Below are 24,486 nucleotides of genomic sequence, written 5' to 3'. Positions count from 1 at the left end.
GGAAATGTGGGTGTGGAGAAGGATGGAGAAGGTGAAATGGACTGAAAGGAAAACAAATGAGGAAGTACTTGGTATGGTGGGCAAAGAGAGGGGTTTGTTAGGAGCAATCCTATGGAGGCAGGTAAAGTGGATGAAGGGGGTGTTGACCGGCAGTGGGATGTTGAAGACTGTAATAGAGGGTAGAATGTTGGGCAAAAGAGGAAAGGGAAGGAACAGGATAGGGATGTTGGATGGGATGAAGAAAGTACTCAGAGCTGAAGAGGGACCTGATGTAGAGTGGGATGTTGTGTTTTGCTGGGGTCACAAATTATTTAATTAGTAACTATGTCCATCCAAAAACCTACCTTAACCGGTAGATTACCTAATAATAATAATCAGTAGGTGATAACAAATGTTTTTTATAATGGGTTTTACCCCATAAAATGTTTCTGTCCTACTAGGTTGAACTATAAGGCACCATTCATAATTATTCAGAGCAATATTTTGATATTATTTAAGGATAAAATAACGGGCTATTCATTTGAAAAAAATATAGATATCTAATAATTGTTACCTAATCAGCCATTCCAACAGTTTTCTTTCCTGTCCATGGATATTTTTGCATGTCCTGATTACAATGTAGCAATTCTGAAGATACATGAGCGTACGCCCAGCGTAATGTAGAAAATCGAAACATTCGATTTCATTACTAAAAAAAAGAAAGAAAGACTCGTACTTTTCCACAGATTTTATTATATTTTTTTTAGTAATGGATATTAAATACTTCCACGAAGTGAAGCCTGAAACAATAGAATATATTCGATTTCAATTCGCATTCGTCTGAACTGTATACGTGTACTTATGCTACTCTTCCTTTTCAACGCGTCACAACGATTCTAAATGTGTAATGAAAACATTATTTATTTTCATATAAAAGCAAGAAAAGTCACACGTAATTTGCAGCAACTATCAAATTCAGAGGAAAACCTAAAAAAAAAGTACTGATCTCAATTATTCCGATCTTAACCAAAGTGTTAGAAACAGATTACTCGGAACCAGAGTTTAAATTTCCCTCTTGCGCATTCCTGCATTCTCATTGCGACTCGCACGGTTCTTCGACCTTGATTGCTAAATCAGCATTTTATATATCCCACTCCCATCATCAATGAGACCGTTTTAGGAAATCAGCTGTTACTCTTTATTTTCCGACTGATAGGGTGAGTTTTTAAAAGTTTTCTTTCCCCCTTCAGCAGCTGTAAAAAAATAAATCAACGTCCACCTGTTGCAGTTGGCCATGTACCGTTATTGGCGAAGTAACAATTGTTCAACCGTTAAAGGAGTACAACAATTGATGAGCGTTTTGCGACATATATCGTCAAATTCCGGAATTTGTTTCAAACCTTCCAAGTCCTACCCCCATTTATATCGAGGAAGTAAAAGTAAACTAATCAAACGTAGTTATCACAGTGAACATGGAGTTTATGGATACAAACCAAAACCAGCGACGACGTATGAGTGTAAATATCTCTCTTATCGGTCTCATCGCCAACGTTAAACCGTAAATTGCTTTTGTAAAGTTATGGTAAGCAAGAATGGTACTCTTCATTCCAGTGGCTGCAGAAGTTTTGGAATCGAGAATTAGTCAAAGTAATTTTTACAGACTTGTCACAGCATACAGAGAGCACGCCCACAGGAAAGCAAACATCAATCCAATTGCCATACGGAAGCTAAGGTTAGTTGGTGAGAAGTCATCACTGCATATTTTATTATTTTTCTTTGTCGACATATGTTTTTTCTGACGGAAACTATAAGAATGGTGTTGGTTTTTGTATGAGTATAATGATGAACTGTACCTAAGAGTGTCTTAGTATACTTGATAGTTTTCATAGCCATGAAATAATCGAATCAATATGACCGAAACTTGTTTGTAAAGATCATTGACACTTAAAAAAGCTCGCTGGCGGTGGCCAGAAAGGTCCATTCATCCACTTGACATCTCATTAGCACAATCAGAATGACCGTCTTAAATGGCTCATCAATTTTCACACTGTTGCTCGTATGTTCATAATATATTTTAATTACAGGCCAGTCCCCGAATTAGACCCAAGTAGATATGGGCTCAACGAAAGTGATAACTGCAACTTTTCTGGCATATTGTTTGGTCCAAAACAAGAGGGCTCTGTTGGTGAAGCTGTTGAGTTCCTGGAGAAAGTGTACGCCGGTAACATAAGCAGTGAATTTACTTATCTTCAGGTAACAACGTTACATTAATAATTATGATGATTAGTGACTTTCTGATTGAAAGAGACAAGGAGTTCCCAACTCCGATTATTCGTATTTTTATTAATTAGGAGGAAGAGGAACGCGAATGGTTTGCTGAAAGGTTAGAGAGGGAAATTTCCGGTGAAACGATTTCAAAAGAAGACCAAAGAAGACTAGCTGGAGATCTCCTGCGATGTGAAGCATTTGATCATTTCATGGCTTCAAAATTTGTGACAGTTAAACGATATGGAGGTGAAGGAGCCGAGAGCATGATGGGATTCTTCTCGGAAACATTTAAACTTGCTGCAAAAGGTAAGTTAGCTCTTTCTTCATGATTTCGGACATATATGGATTGCATGGCGAAATAAACATCCATGCCATGCAACAATGCGCCTGTCACTAGCTACCTGATTTTTGACTTTTGAGAGGTGATACTTGACTTTTCCCAGCCCCAATGCTTCCATTTCATGACAAGTATTCATAAAAAACATATCAAGATTTTAATCTGTAAAGTGGTATCAGCCAGGGAGAAAATCAGTATACCTTTCCAGATTTATATCACTCTTTGCAACCCACATCAGTGGTGCGTAGATTTTAGGCTTTCAATTTTTCTTGCAATATAATTGTTTAAAATTAACAGAAAAATGATTGGTCAATTTAAAGAGTAATTTGAAGAATTGAATTTTGAACTTCATGAATTTCGTATTACTAATTAAGACTGTTGATACTGCCAGCAAAACCATGGGTGTGTGTGGTTTTCACGGTAGGAGAACACCATGAGAAACCACGGATGGCTTAGAGAAAGGAGCCAGCACTCCCCACGTTGACTTTGTGTGCTTTGTGTTACACAGGCTGTGAATTTTTTTATTGTTATTTGTACATTAATCAGTTGATGAAACTTAAAATTAAAGTTTGAAATATGCATGGGTATGTATCAGGAAAGAATCAAAGCCCTGCAAGTAAACCTTTGATTAAAAAAAAACAATCTTTGGAATTTTGCATTGAAAGAGTGAATTTCAAATGATTTGCTACCTTTATGATTGTTAAAAAATGAAGAAAATCTTAAAAGAGCAAACAGATAATTTTCTTACCAGATGGCTAAACAAATGTCCATTGACCATTCATCTATTTTTATTGCCATGGAAAAATGTTTTCTAATACTTGTTTTATTCATATCATTGTGCTTTTCTTTTGCTTTTCTAATTAATCTCTAATTCTCATGCTTTCCTAATTCTGCGGAAAAATACCAGTCTTTTTCATATTATTATTAGGTAATCTACCGGTTAAGGTAGGTTTTTGGATGGACACAGCTACTAAATAAAACATTTTGTGACTCCTAGCAAAACATCTACCTCAGGCCCCTCTTCATCTCTGAGTACCTTCTTCCTCCCTTCATCCTGTCCAACATCCCTATCCTGTTCCTTCCCTGTCCTCGTTTGCCTAACATTCTCCCCTCTATTACAGTCTTCAACATCCCACTGCCGGTCAATACCCCCTTCATCCACTTTTCCTGCCTCCATAGGATTTCTCCCAACAAAAAACCCCTCTCTTCGCCCACCATACCAAGTACTTCCTCGTTTGTTTTCTTCTCTGTCCATTTCACCTTCTCCATTCTTCTCCAAGCCCACATTTCAAAAGCCTCCAATCTACGTCTATCCTCCTGCTTCAATGACCACGTTTCCGCGCCGTACATAGCTACGCTCCATATCAAAGATTTTACATCTTTTTCATATGGCACCTTTAAATTAAGCAGATGTAGTTGATTCAATATGTAATTTCTGCTTTATGCATATTTTCAAGACAAAAAAATGTGAACAGTTAATCAGAAATAGCGCAAATATTTAATTTCACCATTTGTATGTATTCTAAATATTGCCTTAACCCACATTTATGGACATATTATTTAAGAGATTGTGTTTTGTGTTGGTAAAGCTATGACGCTAGATTCCCGATTCACATTTGTAAGTTCCAGATCATGATTTTGATTATGTATCCTTCGCAGATGGTGTTGAGCAGATAGTGTTCTGCATGCCTCACAGAGGCCGTCTTAATCTATTGACTGGAATGCTCAAATTTCCCCCTGCTGCCCTGTTTCGGAAGTTGAAAGGACACTCCGAGTTCCCAGATGGCCTGAAAGGTTCTGGTGATGTCATTAGTCATTTAAGTAAGTATACAACGTCTCCCGATTAACTCTTATTGGATCAGATATATTATATCCTTTTGTATCTTACTCCTACCTCACGGAAAAAATAATCTATTCTCTTTTTATTTGTGCCTAATGAATTTTTTTTTTTGACATATGCCATATTTAGAAACGTTTTTATTTTATGTCTCTATGTGTGTTTTCATTTAATCTTTACCTCGTTAAGTGAAGTATTAAAGGAAAAGAAATCGGATGAAAAAACGTCTCCCTGGAGATTGTCCAAAACAATGTGTTTTCTCTTTTTTTATGGTTGTGTAATAAATAAGAAATGAGTATGAATTGTGATAGTTAAAAAAATAGTTCATCTTTAATCTGCTGTTAATCATGGGTATCTCTGTATTAATTTTTGCAATTTCTATAATACCGGCTGCCAGCTGTTGATCTTCTGAATCTTCAAAATATGCCTAATTATCACTCATGTATGAAACATTTAAGATTTCAATATTGCCTTCATGATAAGCTACTCTACAGTCATATCTCAATAATTTTTTTTTGAGGGAAAAATCTGTGGTAGGCTCGCAACTATATCAGGGAAAATGCTTTTGGAATACCTATTCATGATATTTTAGCCCATAATAATATAATCACCTGAATTTCAAGTGTATTGTAATGTTTTTAGACTTGAAACTAATTAACTTTGTACATTCTAATGAATGTAATGGAATGCATTTAATTATTAGATGCCCGAAAACAGTTTAGCTTAAATTATACAGGCACAAATAATGATAATTTTCTTTTCTGGTTTCCCATTCGGCCCAAGTAATTGACTGCTGAAAATTGGGTTTCTGGTTTATGGAAAATTTTCACTCTTGAGAGTTTTGTATTCAGGGTAACGACTTCCAAGTGGCCAAAGTACCATACATACAAGTTGTATACATACACACACTTCGTGACTTGTGTATGTATGGTAATTCATCATAATATCTTGGTCCTTTCAAATTTTGGCCCTTAAAAATTTCAAGTGTGTACAATAGTAAGAGAATGTTCTTCTTTATCTGTGAGATAAGTTGACTTTTGCCATAGATTATCATCATGAGTACAAGCCCCTGAAGAAAATTGAAAGTAAAGAAGGAAGACACTTGCCTTTTCCACATAAAATAGTTTTAATATGATCTAGGTTCCATTAGAGAGTAGCATCTTAAAGTGTTGAGTTGAAGATGTTACATTACAACTGAAACTAGGTTGGACATTAAAATATTTTGCATGGAAAAGCAAAGTGTCTTCTTTCGCCTTGAAGTATTTCCACCACGGTACACCTGAAACTGTGTTTTTTAAATTAATAAAGTTAATATTGACCAATTTCACTCATACTAATGCTGTCGCATGAAGGGATAAATCAAAAAAAGCATTGATCCACAAAAAGATACCAATCAGATTTCAAACACCCTGTAGATTGAACAGTAAACAATGAAGTCAATTTAGTTGGGGAGGGGGAGGAAAATACTGGAATGTAGTTCATGAAGTAAGTGGTCATTTTGTTATTGTTGTAGAGGAGTATCAGGTCATTGACATATCCTTCAATCTTTCCATTTCGTATCAATTTGCATTCCACAGCCTCCTCTGTTGATCTGAATTTTGATGGAAGATTTCTCCATGTGACCATGTTGACTTGTCCATCTCACCTTGAGGTAAGAGGCATTGGTGACATCTTCTTTGCATGTGATATCGCAAAAATTAGCTGTATAGATTCTTTCAATTCACCTTGGTCACCCTGAATTGCATGTGTTTTATTGAATTGAGAAGACACTGGAAGTCCTTTTCCAGCCTACCTTTTCTTATGTATTCGACCCTAATGGTCACAAAAAAAATGACTGGGTTTGTCATATGGGATAATGGTTTTAGAAATTCAAGGAGGCATAATAGTAATTGTATGTAAACTCATTATCATAGATGCTTTAAAAAAAATAACGGCTTATATCTGAAAGACCAGTACTGCATGTGATTGTGAGAAAATAAATTTGCACTTTTCAGACAAAGAGTCAAGAGGGACCAAAGAAATAGAGAGATAAAAAGAAGGGGTTGAAAAAGGAGAAGCATGTGTGGTCATTATTAAAATTAGGGCGATCTGTATTTACCCCATGCCACGCACCCTAGTGTAGGCTTGCAGGGTACATAAATAAATGAAATAAAAAACTTATAGAGAGGAAGGTGGCATGTAGCTGGTACCCTGGCGGTAGAAAGGAGGAAAGTACCCTATTCCTCAAGCATGTATAAATACGATGTAGTCACTATTTGACAGGTCTTGTACCTGACAATGGTTCTGTGAATGGAAACACGTAACACATCACTAGTGAAAGTGCAAATTTGCTTTCTCATAATGATAAACTTTCACTACATCTTGTGGGAATCTGTTGAATGGACTGCATGTGATATTCTTTGCTTGGGATGATGGAAATCAATGCTTGGGTCTGTGGTATCATTTTAAATTTGTATTTTAGGAAAATAAAAGGGTATACCTGTAGTTTTCCATATGTCAATATTATGTGATATCTCAACTCTTTAACTGACCTTAGAATTCTTTATACTGGTGCACACGAAAACATCTGAATGTTTCTTGTGATTATTTTCAATAGATATATTTTGCTATTTCATTATTATTCTAGTATTCAAATCGAAGGGAAAACTAATTAATATTTTTCTGCCCCATTTGGCATAATTTTTTAATTAAATAAAGTTGATTTACCCTTAAAGATTGATTTAAAATAAAATGGTCTCAGGAAATATAAGTATGTATCATTCAACTTACACGAGGCATCTGGGGGGATCAGGATTGGTGTGTTGGTTATCGTACTGGCTTCCCACCTAGAGGGCTCTGGTTCAAATCCCGGCGGTGTTGAATATTTTTCAGAGGCATCTCGATCCCTACTTGAGGTGCTTTGTGGGGGACACTTTGAGAGAGTACGCCGTCCGTCGAATGGGACGTTTAACTGAGGACCCCTTGGCGCCTTTCATAAATAGTAGGCTAATGCCGACGCCGGGTTTCTCTCCACCCTTCATCCTTTCCTGTCTATCCCCTATGGCGCAAATGACCTCAGCTGTCGGTCGCCTCCCCTAAAAACTACTACTACTACTACGAGGCATCTGTGAATATTATAGAACATCGGAGAGTTGATTTTATGGCAGAAAATTTTGTGATTAGTTTGAAATGTAAATGTCTCTAATCTATGGCCATTTTGATGTTTTGGAAGTGGAAGTAATATTCTTTTATCTGGGCAAGAGAGTAAAAAATTTCCCTAGCATTTGATTTTTAATGTTGTCAAAGATGTTGTAGAAAAATTATCATGCCTTTATCAAAACTTTTATTTGCCAATATTAAAAAGATTTAATCTTTATAGTCGATGCTAAAATTAACCCTAAATAACAGAATAATAAAAAGTTGGATTGAAGGGGATATGAAATGCTGCTAGCAATTATAAAATGTGCTGGTATGTGTACTGTTTGACAAGTGTAGACAGCTCCTTGCGAAATACCTTTTGATGTGACTACAGGCTTAGATATCTAGCCACAAGGCTATTGAGAATCTTTACCCAGGGGGAATAGATTAGAGAATTGGCTATTTATGCTTTACACATGGGTTTTTCTACGTGGAATGTTCAATACAGTCAATCAAATGATTACCCATTTGCATGTGGAAGCTGCTTACATGATATCTTTGAATGCTTATGTCGAATTCTGATAACTGCCGATTAAAGTAGTTAATAAAAATCAACATGAATGTAATTGATTAGCGTGATAATATTTAGGTTTGATTTGAATATCTAGTAATTTCTAATGAATGTTTTTACATGGAATTTTTTAAAAAGCTCTAATGTGTATCGCTCATTGTGATGTATCATTTTCTTTTTTATAGAGTGTAAACCCTGTTTCCATGGGAAAGACGAGAGCTCGTCAACAGTTGCTCAAAGATGGTGCCTATTCTGATGACTCGAATGCAAGATGGAGTGACAAAGTCCTCAACATTCAGGTGCGGGAAACGTGTGGAAATGCAACTGCAATGAAATGGTATTGCAGCTCGAAGTTGTGGGAATTAAATTAAGAGATGTCAGAAAATAAGTGACAGACAGACCTTAATGATACATTAAAAAACTGAATTGAGTCATTTATGGTAACATAATGTGTGCAGTCTTTTTTTTTTTTGATAGTGTGCATATAGAGATTTACACTTTTAAAAAAATCAGAAAAATGAAAAGGATTATTAAGTGATGCCTGATAAATGTATTAAGTCTTAATTTTATCTCAGCATTAATAAATTATGGATTGTAATGAACACATCCTTAGACATTTATGGAATGCAGAGATTATAATTTGATCCTCTGCATTCATTAAAATTTCTGTTGACTTCTTAATGACTACTGGCAAATTTTGAAAATGTAATAGAAATTTGTTTGATAGGGGGATTAGGATGGTTTGAAGGGTAATGTGGCGGCTGCCCTCTGCGAAGAGTTATGAATCTTGTAAGGCTATGGATAAGACTTTCCAAAGTGAAAAGATTAAGACCCTAGGTTTTAACGTGTCATCCACTGGATGGCACGTTAAAATGTGTGACCCCTAGATGTATTTGGTTATTACAGCTAATGCCATTAATAGCTTAGGATTCTCTCAACACCAACTTCGTCTATTCCCTCAAAATCCTACCTTTACCATATTGCCCTCATCTACCCCTGAATAGGGATAGATGAGGGCAATATGGTAAAGGTAGGATTATATGGTATGGTAAATATGCCCTCATCTATCCCTATTCAGGGATAGATGAGGGCATGGTAGTCCATTATCACCTGTGCTGTTCAACCTGTATGCAGACTGCAGGCTAGATAGTCTGTATACGAGTATAATTCAATCACTTGTCATATCTCTATGGTTTCTTTGAACCTGCATATTCCTCTTAAGAAATGGATTTCACAAAAATGGTCTCCTCTACAGACTCCTAATTTGGAGCAAGGATCAATTTGACATGCCAACACATCCAATCACGTTGAATACACCACGAGTAATTAGGGTATTGAATCTTTTCTTTTTTGGATGCTTGCACGGTATAAAATTGGCTCTCATTCCAAGGGAGGTTTCATAAATTCAATGAGGTGGGAAGCATCTTATTGATACAACTATCATATTACAATAATTGGTCGTGTCATCCTCACCTCCATTTGACCTTTGTCCTTCTGTCGTTAGGTTCACGGAGATGCTGCCTTTGCTGCACAGGGCGTGAATCAGGAAACCCTGGCGTTGAGTAATGTCCCAAACTTCGAGGTTGGCGGGACCGTTCACCTGATAGTCAACAATCAAATGGGTTTCACGACCCCAGCGGACAGGGGTCGCTCCTCTGAGTACTGCTCTGATCTGGCCAAGATGATCTCTGCACCGGTGATCCACGTGAATGGTGATGACCCTGAGGTGAGAGGTCAGGAACGAATTTCACTTGGGGGGGACCATGTTGAGCATCAATTTGAGGGAAAGTTAAAACTAAAAGGTAAGCATTTTATTCTGTGATTGAGTACTGCAGTTACAGCTTTAACCACCATTAGCACTGGAAACCTATCCGATTGGAATGAAATGTAATGATGAATTAATGCATTTTGTCCAATATTAAAAAAACAATATTAAAGCGGAATACTTTTGCATATTCATTAGTTGCAACAATGATTTATGTTGACAGTAGATCAGAGGAATTTAAGTCATAGTTCTTGCATGTAATACAGCGTTTTTTATGAAATTTAACTGCTGTATCAGTGTATAATATGCGTTGACATATAACTTGCAACCTAATTTTAAGAAGGAAGTTTGAGTGAAATACTTACAATTTAAAATAATTAATTTTAAATGAAAAAAATGTGATAAATCTTTACAGCATTATTAAAATTTCAGTCCTAAATGTTCATAAAAAATTTGTGTATGTTAACATCTGATAAAAATACAGTTTATATTTGGCTGAAAACGAATATAAGTTTATGTGAATACCATTTTTTTAAATTTGTTGTCTCAGACGTAACTTTGTGGAATTTGCATAACATATTGAAATGTAATGAAATAATTGACTTTGTAATTCCACACACTTTATTTAAAAACACGACCCAGGTTTTGACGCCACGTCGAAACCTGGATTGTGTTTTTAAATAAAGTGTGTGGAATTACAAAGTCAATTATTTCATTACATTTCAACCATTTTTTAAGTTCACAAAATTAAAAAAAATGATGCACGAATAGTTTCATATTTTCCTTTTAGATGGTCATAAAGGCTACTCGCATTGCCGTGGATTACCAAAGAAAGTTTCGTAAGGACGTTTTCATAGACATAAATTGTTTCCGTCGTTGGGGGCACAATGAACTGGACGATCCGACCTTCACAAATCCCTTAGTTTACCACATCATACACTCGAGGAGGTTTGTCTTCTTCTGTTATCTCATGTTTTATCGTGTTAAAAACGGTTAACTTTTCAAACTAATGGTCCCGAATATTCCTTTTTTTTCAGGAGTGTTCCTGATCTGTATGCTGAGAAAATGGTTAATGAGGGTGTCATGAATGAGGATGATGTCTCCGAAACTATTCAGAAGCACACACTTTGGCTGAACAATTGTCTTAAAAGTGTGGATAAGTTCAAGCCCTTGGTAAGTATTAGCTAGGCATAATGGACACAAAAGGCAGTTCGCAGAATTTTAATGGAAGAATCGATTTAAAATTAAAAATTTTTAATGGAACACATACCAGGGAAACAATGAATTGTGCACATTGAATGAGCTAACTCTGCAATCAAAATTTTTTGAAATATAAACCGTATAAGCTCAGGTCTATCCTCCTGCTTCAATGACCATGGCTCGGAAACGTGGTCATTGAAGCAGGAGGATAGACATAGACTGGAGGCTTTTGAAATGTGGGTGTGTAGAAGAATGGAGAAGGTGAAATGGACAGAGAAGAAAACAAATGAGGAAGTACTTGGTATGGTGGGCAAAGAGAGGGGTTTGCTGGGAGAAATCCTATGGAGGCAGGAAAAGTGGATGAAGGGGGTATTGACCGGCAGCGGGATGTTGAAGACTGTGATAGAGGGGAGGATGTTAGGCAAACGAGGAAAGGGAAGGAACAGGATAGGGATGTTAGACGGGATGAAGGGAGGAAGAAAGTACTCAGAGATGAAGAGGGACCTGATGTAGAGTAGGATGTTGTGTTTTGCTAGGGGTCACAAATTATTTAATTAGTAATTATGTCCATCCAAAAACCTACCTTAACTGGTAGATTACCTAATAATAATAATAAGCTCATGTATAGATTGACCTTAAAATGAAAAATTAGGGGATTACGATAGTGCCGTGGCTGGCATTCTGGCTTCCCACCCTAGGCGCCCCCGGGTTCATATCCTGGAGGTGGCGGATATATTTCAGTGGTATCCTGATCCCTACTTGAGGTGCTTTGTGGAGAGCACTTTAAGTAAATACATTATTTCTCTGACTTAGAATATAACGATAAGAAATATATTGTATCAATCACCTGAGATGAATTAGTCATATTTACAATGAAAAAAAAATTGGTCTTCACTCGTATCCCAAACTGATTCTTCCAGTAAGTACATGCAGAGTCTGTTCCTAAGTGAGGCAGTTGCAAAATGGCCTTGAGACCAGTGAGTGATCGTTTCACATTAAAAAAAATACCATTGAGGAAGGGAATCGGGAAATTATTGAAATGCCGTAGGATATTTAAAGGCCATGATAGATGAGAGAATGTTGGATAAGCAGGGTAGAGGAAGGAGGATTATAGATTTCTTTTAAATGGAAATGAGTGTAGATAGAATGCGCAAAGATCGAACTTTTGACCAGTTGACTTTGATTCATGACGATGAATTCAAAGCATTTCCATACAAATTGATAACAGATTATTATTAGCTAATCTACCGGTTAAGGTAGGTTTTTGGATGGACACAGCTACTAAATGAGTAAATATTTTGTGACTCCTAACAAAGCACAAAATCCAGTATCCTACTCTACATCAGGTCCCTCTTCGTCTCTGAGTACTTTCTTCCTCCCTTCATCCCGTCCAACATCCCTATTCTGTTCCTTCCCTTTCCTCGTTTGCCTAACATTCTCCCCTCTATCACAGTCTTCAACATCCCGCTGCCGGTCAATACCCCCTTCAGCCACTTTTCCTGCCTCCATAGGATTGCTCCGAACAAACCCCTCTCTTCGCCCACCATACCAAGTACTTCCTCGTTTGTTTTCTTCTCTGTCCATTTCACCTTTTCCATTCTTCTCCACACCCACATTTCAAAAGCCTTCAGTCTACGTCCATCCTCCTGCTTCAGTGACCACATTTCTGTGCCGTACATAGCTAAGCTCCATATTAAAGTTTTTACGAGTCTTTTCTTAACATCCACTTAATGTCCCTCTTATCAACTCCCTCCTCCTTGTGAAAGCCTCTTTGCCTAGCGCGATTCTTTTCCTTACGTCCTTACTACTTTGACCGTACTATGTCTTAATTGTGTGTATGTGTTCTTTTTCTTATGAATGCATCTAGGAACATTACAAAAAGCAGTGGAAGGGAGAAGCTCAGGCTCCAGCTCACGTCACAAAGTGGGACACTGGCGTGGATCCCGATCTACTCAGATATGCAGCTGTCAAATCTGTGGAATTTCCTGATGACTTTGTGAGTTCCCTAATCTTTTCAAATACTTACCAATCATTCATGTGTGGCACTACAAAATCGAATTATATTCTCGTGAATGCTAACTTTCAAAGTTTGCCTATCAATCACGTGCATCTTCTCTCACTTTTGAAGAACATTCACCCCCACCTCTTGAAGACACATGTGAAGGGAAGGCTGGACAAGATAACGAAGGGAGGTAATGTTGATTGGGCAACCGCTGAGGCAATGGCTTTTGGATCTCTTTTGTACCAAGGTATGATCAATCAGTCTTTTTTTTGTTTAATGCATGTCTGCATTTTATTCAAAGTCATTATGTTGCTCCTGCAATTATTATTAGGTAATCTACCGGTTAAAGGTAGGTTTTTGGATGGACAAAATTACTAATTCAACAATTTGTGACCCCCAGCAAAACACAAAATCCTACTTCACATCAGGTCCCTCTTCATCTCCGATTACCTTCTTCCCCCTTCATCCCGTCCAGCATCCCTATCCTGTTCCTTCCCTTGCCTCGTTTGCCTAACATTCTCCCCTCAATTACAGTCTTCAACATCCCCCTGTCGATCAATACCCCCTTCAGCCACTTTCCCTGCCTCCATAGGATTTCTCCCAACAAACCCCTCTTTTCGCCCACCATACCAAGTACTTCCTCATTTGTTTTCTTCTCTGTCCATTTCACCTTCTCCATTCTTCTCCACACCCACATTTCAAAAGCTTCCAGTCTATGTCTATCCTCCTGCTTCAATGACCACATTTCTGAATATCATGGCTAATTCATTCCTCAGATGGTCTTGTCTTATTTCATGAAGAAAAGAAGGGAAATGTTGTACTGAGTAACTTTAGTTGAGTCTTGCACACAAATTCAAGAAATTTCACTCAGGAAAAAATCTTTCAAGTAGGCTAGGATACAAGTTTGTATCACTTGATTTCCAGCCGAGTGCTTGGGCTGGTTTAGTTATTGAGGAATTCTTATACACTGTGAGGTTTTCTGATGATTGGCTCCTTCATTAGCTTACTTCTGTGTTTCCACCCATCTGGGAATTTAGTAGAAATCTGAAAAAAAACCCAGGGCTACCTTGGAAATCTGACATGGAACCAGGAATTTTCTCTTCCTGTTCCCTCCATTCTTAATTGCTTAGTAGGGTGAATGTGGTTTATTTCATTATGATTTTCCCTCTCTACTGGGATCTTGTACCCCTGTGGTTATTGCTGGGCCATGTGACTAAGATCTTACTCCTTCTGCATTAAAGGAAGTTATGCAAAAATTTTGCAAAACTAATTTTTTCCTCATGTTACAATTAGCATAACATAGTTTGGCCTTCATTTTGCACAGTATAAACCATTATGTTGTTGATTACTATTGTACAAACACAAATTTTTTTTCTTGAATACATGCCATTCGTGAAATTTTGTGGTATAAAAGTTAAAAACTCTCCACAATATTAGTAATATGAAAGTAGCCGGCCATTGTATGGAAATATGAAAACAAAATACCTTGATTATTTTTAGGTATCCGAGCTAAATATAAAACTAGAAATTTATTTCTCAAATATGAAGTTTTACCATGTTAACTAGTTAAAAATACTCAGCCAGGAATCAAGTATCCTGGGTTCAACTCCAATATTTAGCAAAAACCTTTTTTACATTTAAATTCTCGCATATATGTCCACATTAATCCATTAAACTTACTTTTGCAGAATTTTTCATAGTCTCTTTGAATTTTTTTATAAGGGAAACAAGAGTTTAATTGCTGTAGTAAACTGAGTTGAAGTCGTGAATTTATTGCAGAAAATAAAGGAGCACATTTGGGGTACTAGAGATTTTTTGCAAACCTGTACATGTCTCAAACTGCTGAGGTGTGAGTGGGGGATTGAGTCCAGATGAACAAAGTGAGGAATAGGAGTAAGACAGCGTTGTCCATTATCACCTGTGCTATTTAATGTACATATATGAAAGAAATGATTAAAGAGGCCTGGTGAAGCACTGCAGATAGGAATGAAAGTTTGCAGGAAATTCATAAAGTGAGGTTAGCTTTAGCTTGCCAGTCAGCAAAAGGTTTTCAAACATTGCTAAGCACATTGGAACGTGAGTACAATAGATAGAGCATGAAAATAAATATGAATGAAACAAAGGCTAAGCAATTTCCTAGAAAGAAAAAGGCTAAGCTAAACATTAAAATAGGAGGGCAAAAACTAGAGCTGGTAGAACAGTTTACGTATCTCGGTAGTGTTTTGGACCAACATGGTCAAAGTAGTAGGGACGTAAGGAGAAGAATTGCGCTAGACAAAGAGGCTTTCACAAGGAGGAGGGAGTTGATGACAGAGATTTTGAGTAACAATGTTAAGAAAAGACTCATTAAAACTTCGATATGCAGCGTGGTTTTGTACAGCACGGAAACATGGTCATTGAAGCAGGATGATAGGTATTGATTGGAGGCTTTTGAGATAATGGTGTTGCACAGAAGGATGCAGAAGGTGAAGTGGACGGAAGGGGGGAAAACAAATGGGGAAGTGCTGGGTATGGTAGGGGGAGGATAGAGGAATGTTGTGAGAAATCAAGAGGTAGGAAAGATGCTCAAAGTATTTTGATTGGCTGTGGGACATTGAAAATAGTACTATAGGGGAGAATTTCAGGCAAACAAGGAAGGGGTAGGAAAAGGAGATAGGCACAGGTTGGGTGAAAGCAAGTATGTTGAATTGAAGAAAGGTTTACTGCAGCGTTGAGTGTCAGGTTGTGTTTTGCAAGGAGAGGTATAAATGTACCATTGTATTGTCAGTGTCCATCCAAAACCTACCTTAAACAGTACATATAATACCAATAATAATAATAATGTTGTGTTTAACCTCATGTACTGGAAATTTACACCAATGGTAATGAGTTTGTGACATTGTGTGCATGGTGATTTGATAGAACATATTGTTTATTTATAAAACCTTTAGAAAGTCACAGTGTGCGAGAGACCAGCTTGGTAACATAGCTGCATGTTATTCTCTCAACCGGGAATGAATGGATTAAGAGTTTAAATTTTGGCCTCAGGGAATGATTATTGTATTTATAAACCCTTTGAAGTATCTTGCATATGTTTCATTTTGTTCTGAATGTGTACAATCTTCTGTTCACAGATTATGGTGTGAGAATAAGTGGGCAGGATGTTGGTAGGGGTACATTTTCCCACCGTCATGCCATGATAATTGACCAAAAGACTAATGAGATCTACATTCCCCTCAACAACCTGGTTGCAGGCCAGAAAGCCCATCTTGAGGTATTCTTTCAAATTAAACTCGTTTTGAACCTACTTATTTTGTGTTGATTCAACTTTTGAACTGATATATTATAAGTTATTAGATATAGTTTGATATGTTTGATAATTTCAGTCTAAATATCTTAGTTGTGAGTGTTTGGCATTGTATAAAAACTATCATATTGGATGCAATCCCTTTTGATTTTGGTAAAGAAAATTTGTTGTGTTATAATGGAAATAGATCACTTTGATATAATCAATTACAATTTATCTAAACTTAAAAAATTATTCCTTTTTATAAAATTATTTTATTGTATTTGTCAACACCGTGGGTCGCGGTAGTCCAGGGAGGTAGAGCGTTGGCCTGCTGACCGGAGGGCCCCGGGTTCGATTCCCGGGCAGGGCACTGTTATGTTATCTATCATTAAATATTTTCATGATTTTATTGCATATGGTGTTCATACTGTAACTTCATTAATTCAATTCCAGCTATTGAATCTAATCAACCATCCAACATAAATTAATGGAATATGAAATATTTAGTTTTTTATGGCCTTTTAGAAGGTTCATCAGATGATGTTATTTTTTTAAAATCTGTAATAGGTCTGCAACAGTATTCTATCTGAGGAGGCTGTTCTGGCGTATGAATATGGTATAAGCATTACCAATCCAAACATATTGACAATATGGGAAGCACAGTTTGGAGATTTCTTCAATGGAGCTCAAATACAAATTGACACAATGGTTTCCTCTGGCGAGAGTAAGTAGCTTCTTGGTTTTTTGGTTTTAATTTTTAACTTTCAATTTGTGTCTAAATTCTCTAATGGAATAGCCTCTGGAAGGACAAGCTTCTTGACCTATGACATGTGTTGTGGTAGGATCTGAGTTGGTGGTGAAGTTACTCCATTATCTGTTGAAGTCAAAATCTTATTTCTTCATAGATTTTTCTCTCAATTTTACTAGGATGTCCAACATTTAGAGAAAAACAAATATAGGTTTGTACGGCATAGAAACATGACCATTGAAGCAGGATGATTGGTATTGATTGAAGGCTTTTGAGATAATATCGGTGGATAAGGATGGAGAAGGTAAAGTGTACAGAAAGGAAAACAAACGTGGTGATGCTGGGTATAGTGGGAGAGGAGAGAGGGGATTGCTGGGAGAAATCATAAGGAGACAGGACAGATTGAACCAGAGCATGTTGATTGGTGGTGGAATGTTGAAGACTGTGATAGAGGTGGAAACGTTTGGTAAATGAGGAAGGGGCAGTAATAGGATAAGGATGTTGGATGGAATGAAGGGAGGAATGAAATTATGTGGATATGAAGAGGGGCTTTATTTCTAGAATATGATGTTTGGTTGTATTTTGTGGGGGAGACAAGGGAATTATTATTAAACTGTTGTATATAGCCGCTGTGTCCACCCAAAACTTAAATTAACTGGTAATATTACAAATATTAATATTTTCTGAGTTATTCCTGTGAAAAAAATGGAATATATTTGTAATCATATTATTATTATTAGGTAATCTACCGGTTAAGGTAGGTTTTTGGATGGGCACAGCTGCCAAATAAATATTTTGTGACTCCTAACAAAACTCAAAATCCAGCATCCTACTCTACATCATTGTAATCATATATTTCATTGAAAATATGGTTTTCAATTTTTCAAATTAGATCACTTGTTTTCTTAAGAACTCGTATATGTGCTTCACCTTATTTTATTTTTTCCTTTTCCTTCGCAGTTTACCTGAGTAGCAAGAAATAATGATATTTTGATAATGAATTTCTAGAGGTAAAAAAATTATGGCTAGGCTGTTGTATATGCCATTGCATATTTGATTTTCGTGCACATGTCAGTTTTTATGCAGGGTGAGTGCAGCTGTGACCATAGATGGGTCATTCAAGCACTTACAGACCTGACATCTTTGTACGGGCTGATGTTTTTTTTTATTGTAACTTGTGTATAAAAAAATCACCCATAAGCTGAAATTGGAGTCTACAGGCAAATCCTTTTTTTCTTTTTGCCAGGGCTATACAATTGTATCCGAGGGAATGGATTTTTTGCATTATTTTTCATTAAATTTTAAATAATTTTCTATTATTTATAATTTCCTAACAGTTTTTTTTATTTATGCAATGTGTTTAACCATCCAGGCTGCCTGTGCATGTTTAGAATGCTTCTGCATATATCATTTTCGAAAATTATTTTTTTGTAATCAGGCAGAGAGAGATATATTTATATGGTACATTCTCCTCCACTTCCCCCCCTCTACCTCCATCTCGTCTATTTTTTATTCTACTTTCATATTTTTTTCAGCCAAGTGGCTTCTTGAGAGTGGTCTTGTGATGATGCTGCCTCATGGTTATGATGGTGCTGGTCCAGAACACAGCTCATGTCGCCTGGAGAGATTCCTCCAACTGAGTGATTCTTCAGAGATCGCTCCAGATGGAGAGGATGTAAACTTGCAGATTGTCAACCCCACCACTCCTGCTCAGTACTTTCATCTTCTGCGTAGACAGGTGTGGGGAAAAATTTTAATGAAGTTGACCAATCCACGAAATATGTTTTTTGCCGATTTAAAGTTTTCATATTGTAACAGGATGAATTCAATGATTCCACTCCAGTTTTTAATTCAGTTTAAACATTTCTTTGAAGTTTTTCTTGTAATGTATGTAGATATACCTGCTTTACATAATGTTAACATAGATATTCACTTTCAGATGATCAGGAACTACAGGAAACCGCTGATCATAGCGTCTCCGAAAATACTTCTTCGTCTCGCAGCTGCTACATCTTCTTTGAAAGATATGGGACCGCAAACTACATTCCAATCTGTGATTGGTAAGCTTGTGAGTTAAGTTTAATAGGCAACATTGATAGACCCAGATGAAACAAACAACTTTACTCCTAAGCTTTGACAATGGTTCAGTGATAAATTTCGTTACCAATACTAAAAAAACACCAATTCCATATCCAACTTTGCCTATCATATTTATTCTGCTTGCCATAATGTTCTTCCCCTCTATTACAGTCTTCAACATCCCACTGCCAATCAATATGCTTTTTATCTATTATTCCTGTCTCTGTATGATTTTCAAAAGCCTCCATTCTATGGCTATCATCCTGCTTCAATAAACCATGTTTCCTTAAAGTACATAATTATGCTCCATATCGAATTTATGGCAAGCCTTTTCGTAGCATCCATACTGAACATGCCTGTCATCAACTCCTTCCTCCTAGTGAAAGCTTCTTTGCTTAACCCTATTCTTCTCCTTATGTCCCAACTACTTTGAACATTTTGATCCGAAACACTTCAGAGATACAAAAACTGTCCCAATTGTTCTAGTTTTTACCTTCTTATTTTAATGCTTAGCTGACCCTTTCTCTTTCTGGAAAACTGCTTAACATTTATTTTATATTGATTCTCATCCCGCCGACCCCGTTGGCAGTGGGCTAACATCCTCGCCTACCAACCCAAAGGTTGCAGGTTCGATTCCTGCCTGGGTGGATTTTCCTCCATCTAGGGCTTCATTGAATGTGATTGTCTTCAATATAATGTCTGTAATGTAAGGGTTAGGTGGAAGAAGGGACTATTAGTCGCAACCTCATCCGATTAAGTCAGTAAATAAATAAATCCCATGTCTATTGCACTGACTTACCAGTGTACTCAACTGTGTAGCATGAATTCTAGACTGCTGCCTATCATGTATTCGAATTGTTCTAAATGCTTTGCACTTGATCTGGCCTATCTTAAAAATCTGAGTAAGGATATTAAGAAAAGACTCGTAAAAACTTTGATATGGAGCGTAGCTATGTACAGCGCGGAAACGTGGTCATTGAAGCAGGAGGATAGACGTAGACTGGAGGCTTTTGAAATGTGGGTGTGGAGAAGAATGGAGAAGGTGAAATGGACAGAGAAGAAAACAAACGAGGAAGTACTTGGTATGGTGGGCGAGGAGAGGGGTTTGTTGGGAGCAATCCTATGGAGGCAGGAAAAGTGACTGAAGGGGGTATTGACTGGCAGCGGGATGTTGAAGACTGTGATAGAGGGGAGAATGTTAGGCAAACGAGGAAAGGGAAGGAACAGGATAGGGATGTTGGGCAGGATGAAGGAAGAAAGAAAGTGCTCAGAGCTGAAGAGGGACCTGATGTAGAGTGGGATGTTGTGTTTTGCTATGGGTCACAATTTATTTAATTAGCAATTACATCCATCCAAAAACCTACCTTAACCGGTAGATTACCTTATAATAATCATAAGAATCATGTCTGCTGTATCTTGATACTAACTATAAAATGCAGTACGTGGTAATTCTGAATTACCAATGTTATTATGATTTAAGGATAGGGAAGTCAACTGTGGTAAATACCTTGCATGCTCATTGTTTAAATTTCAATTTCTTAACTTAACCTAATTGTAATGTTTTCCATTGATCATTACAGGAGATAATGTGGCTAATCCTGACACTGTGAGGAGGGTGGTTTTCGTGTGCGGGAAGATGTACTACGCCCTTGCCAAGCATCGTGAAGAAATTGGTGCTAAGGACATGGCGATTATAAGACTTGAATCATTGTCCCCATTTCCAACTCATGAACTACTGGAAGAAGTCACGAAATACAGGAAGGCCAAGGGTTAGAGAGAGTTCGATTTTAAATTATGAATTCTAGCATTTATATGGTCATTAATGGAACTTGTTCATTTTTTTCTAATAATTTCTCATATTTCCTTTGAATTTAGTTTTTATATGGAGTCAGGAAGAACACCAAAACATGGGTGCTTGGAGTTTTGTTAGACCTAGATTTGAAAACCTCATCGGTTGCAAGGTAGGTTGAAGGAATATGTGATGTATGGTGGGATCTGTCAATGTTGACCACTCTTTCTACGAAAATGGTGTTCAAGGCTGTTGGTATCTTACGGGAATTGAGATAGTGGGATATCATGTGTTCTCTTTTTTGATACTTGTAACAGTGGTATTCTTTAGAAGCTAGAGCCAAATTATCAAACTTAATGATTCTGTAGTATTAGCAAATCTAAAAAAAAATATTAAAAGTTTTATCATATTTCCATTCCCAATCGGTTGGATAATATAGGAAATTGGATGACAAATGCATTCTAAATGTTCTGAAATACAGGGTGCACCCAAAAGTGGTAGGACTGATTTTTTTATAAGAATTTTATTGACGATATACTTACATCGACTTAATAATCTTCAAAGTATGCTCCTTGAACTGCTACACACTAAATACTACCTTGATCAAAACGTTCCCGGAATAACCACCGTGTGGCGCTCCCATCGTTCCGATTTGAGTTCTGTTTTTTTTGTTAAATTGGTACATCTGTTGTTGATATTCCCTTTAAATCTTAGTGTCATAACTTGACATTTGCAAAAGTTACGGTCGGTTTTCGGTATGTCCATCAGTGCTTCCTGCGATTTTTCCATTACTTCCTCTCGGCTGCTAAAACGCGTTCCCCGTAATGGTTTTTTAACTCGATTGAACAGAAAGAAGTCACAGGGAGCCAAATCAGGTGAATTCGGTGGCTGTTGGATGGTATTTGTTGCATTTTTCGTCAAAAAATTACGAATAATGATAGCACTGTGCGACGGTGCGTTATGATGGTGCAAAATCCACGAGTTTTCTGCCCACATTTCTGGTCTCTTTCGGCGAATTGCTTCACGCAAACGTCTCATAACGCCCAAATAATACTCTTTGTTTACTGTCTGGCCTTCTGGCAAAAATTCATGATGCACTACACCGTTGTAATCCATGAAAACCGTCAGCATTGCCTTCTTTTTTGACTGAAAACGACGTGTTTTTTTTGGTCTCGGCTCATTTGGTGAACGCCATTCACTTGCCTGATGTCTGGATTGCGTGTCGTACTCATAAACCCACGTCTCGTCTCCAGTAATGATCCTTTTGATGAATGTGGGATCGGATTCAGCCTCGCAAATCATGTCTTTTGCGACGTCAACACGGTCTCTTTTTTGCATGAAATTGAGGTCTTTTGGAACCAACTTTGCTGCTACTCGACGGAAACCCAAATCATTAACCACAATGTCTTGGGCGGATCCATAGGCAATGTTCAAGTCCTCCGCTATTTCTCTGATGGTTAATTTGCGGTTATTGACCAACATTTCTTTTACTTGATCAATTTTTTCACCGACTTTCGATGTCGATGGTCTGCCACTGCGTTCATCATCTTCGATTGACTCACGACCACTTCTGAACCGCTCGTGCCACTGGTAAACGACCGTTTTTTTTAGAGAATCGTTGCCGAAACACTTTTCCAACATTTCCAACGTCCGTGCGCCACTAAATCCGTTTTTTACGCAAAATTTAATACAAGTTCGTTGTTGCAAATTTAAATCCATTTCTGAAATTGTAAAAAATCGCCAACACACACAGAGATAGATGTACTCTTGGCTACGTAACTTTTGCAAATGTCAAGTTATGACACTAAGATTTAAAGGGAATATCAACAACAGATGTACCAATTTAACAAAAAAAACAGAACTCAAATCGGAACGATGGGAGCGCCACACGGTGGTTATTCCGGGAACTTTTTGATCAAGGTAGTATAACGTTGCTCCCATTCCCCGTACGCCCGCTGGAAATTTTCTTTGGGGTTGCCGTTGATGACCCCCGTCGAAGCCTCTTGAACGGCCTTTATCGAGTCAAAACGTCGTCCCTTGAGCTGTCTTTTCATCAAGGGGACGAAGAAGAAGTCCGGTGGTGCCAGATCGGGAGAATAGGGCGGGTGCAGCAACGTGGCAACGCCGTATTTGGCCAGGAGCTGTCTGACGACGAGCGCGCCATGGCAGAATTTTCGGCACCATCTTGGCGCACACCTTGCGCATGGCCAAATCCTGTGAAATTAATGCGTTGGACGTTGGATGCAGACAGACCCAACTGGTCTGCAATTTCTTCACTGGTTAAGCGTCGGTCTGTGTTCAGCAGTGTCCTCACTCTGTCCACATTCGTGTCAGTTCTTGCCGTTGACGGCCGTCCGGAGCGATGGTCGTCTTCAACGAGCTCCCTACCATCTTTAAACAACTTGTGCCACTCGAATACTGTGGAACGGCTTAAGACCGTGTCCCCATAAGCCTGCTTGATCATATCGAGGGTCTCAGTAGCCGTCTTCCCGAGTTTCGCACAAAACTTCACGGAACAACGTTGCTCTAAATTCAGATTCATTTTGTTTTTTGACGCGGACAAAAAACCTGCTTCACTAAAAACGGTGTCCTCACTCAACGACAGCCCGCAGGCGACTGAGGTTGGTGTTGGTCTGTTGCTAAGAGCCCCCTCCACCTTACCCTACCAGGCAGACCCCCCTCCACCACTTTGTTCGCGCCAGAGAAAATCAGTCCTACCACTTTTGGGTGCGACCCTGTTTGTGAGAATTCTTTTTCCTCAATGAAACAGTGTTATATTTTGTATGATTTGTGGGTTTAATCTTCAATATTTCAGCTGAGATATTCTGGTCGTGGTCCATTGGCAGCGCCCGCAGTCGGTATTGGCTCTGTTCATCAACAGGAAGCAGCTAACGTATTGCAGAAACCATTTTCCTTCAACTAAGTCATGAAACTTCAGCATTTGGAAGTTGGTTAGAAAAATGTAAAGACAGAATTTGTTTTGAATTAAAAAAAATAAAAAAACACAACCTGGTGCTTTTAAAGCCTTCCATTGCAATTCGGAAGTTGTTCACTAATGTTATCTTGGCTGTCTTATGAGCTTAGAAAGAAAAAAAATCCTGTCGTTATCCTAAGTGCCTTGGGAGAAATATTTTTCTCTTTCATCTTTGTAACCACAAAGGTACCTGATTTTAAATGATAATAATGGTTTTTTTTATGGAGCATCTATTGAATTACAAGAATGAATCTATGGTTCTTTTTTTGTATTATCTCAAACATCACAGTTAACTTTTTGAGCTCAATTTTTCTTTTTTTATAAATTACCATTTTAAGGTTTTTGAAGTTGTGTTTGCATTTGTTGACAACACGCAAATGAAGTAACATTCCTATCGAATATTCATCAGCAGTTCAAATGAATTAGTGAGACTGCTTCAAAATTCAGTTCCTCTGCCTTTTGGAACTCCAGGAATATTGTTATCATATCTATGAGATATTTTTTACTTGTACATGTTGTTGAATTTTTAACAATAAAGAATTATCAATTGAA

The 24,486-nt window shown here is 37.6% G+C and overlaps 1 protein-coding gene across 2 annotated transcripts; it reads left to right on the top strand.

Annotated features, from left to right (window-relative positions):
* The first annotated feature begins 1,116 nt into the window (after positions 1 to 1,116).
* LOC139698954 (2-oxoadipate dehydrogenase complex component E1) lies at positions 1,117 to 24,486 on the top strand. 2 transcript variants are annotated; one of them, XM_071597933.1, is made up of 20 exons: positions 1,117 to 1,196; positions 1,268 to 1,496; positions 1,591 to 1,711; positions 2,064 to 2,232; positions 2,331 to 2,553; positions 4,244 to 4,405; positions 5,999 to 6,072; positions 8,295 to 8,408; positions 9,614 to 9,835; positions 10,665 to 10,822; positions 10,912 to 11,047; positions 12,942 to 13,070; positions 13,203 to 13,323; positions 16,190 to 16,329; positions 16,912 to 17,068; positions 18,628 to 18,830; positions 19,032 to 19,152; positions 20,752 to 20,940; positions 21,047 to 21,132; positions 23,776 to 24,486. In XM_071597933.1, the coding sequence occupies exons 2-20, from the start codon at positions 1,274 to 1,276 to the stop codon at positions 23,881 to 23,883; spliced, it is 2,856 nt and encodes a 951-aa protein (XP_071454034.1). In that variant the 5' UTR covers positions 1,117 to 1,196; positions 1,268 to 1,273; the 3' UTR covers positions 23,884 to 24,486. The 2 variants fall into 2 exon arrangements, with proteins under 2 accessions (XP_071454034.1, XP_071454032.1); XM_071597931.1 differs by having other exon boundaries at positions 1,120 to 1,496.

This window comes from Hetaerina americana, unplaced genomic scaffold (genome assembly GCF_022747635.1).
Source record: "Hetaerina americana unplaced genomic scaffold, ioHetAmer1.1.p SCAF_9, whole genome shotgun sequence".
In the NCBI taxonomy this organism is placed as follows: Eukaryota; Metazoa; Arthropoda; class Insecta; order Odonata; family Calopterygidae; genus Hetaerina; species Hetaerina americana.
The sequence above is the reverse complement of the archived record's forward strand: the minus strand, read 5'-3'. Positions and strand labels throughout refer to the sequence as shown.

What these genes read in the sequence shown, in the direction of transcription:
- LOC139698954 (XM_071597933.1), top strand. Translation starts at nt 1,274, where the DNA reads ATGTACCGTTATTGGCGAAGTAACAATTGTTCAACCGTTAAAGGAGTA. An exon ending in CTTGTCCATCTCACCTTGAG is followed by an intron (nt 6,073 to 8,294) that starts GTAAGAGGCATT and finishes TCTTTTTTATAG; the next exon opens with AGTGTAAACCCTGTTTCCAT. An exon ending in CACATCATACACTCGAGGAG is followed by an intron (nt 10,823 to 10,911) that starts GTTTGTCTTCTT and finishes CTTTTTTTTCAG; the next exon opens with GAGTGTTCCTGATCTGTATG.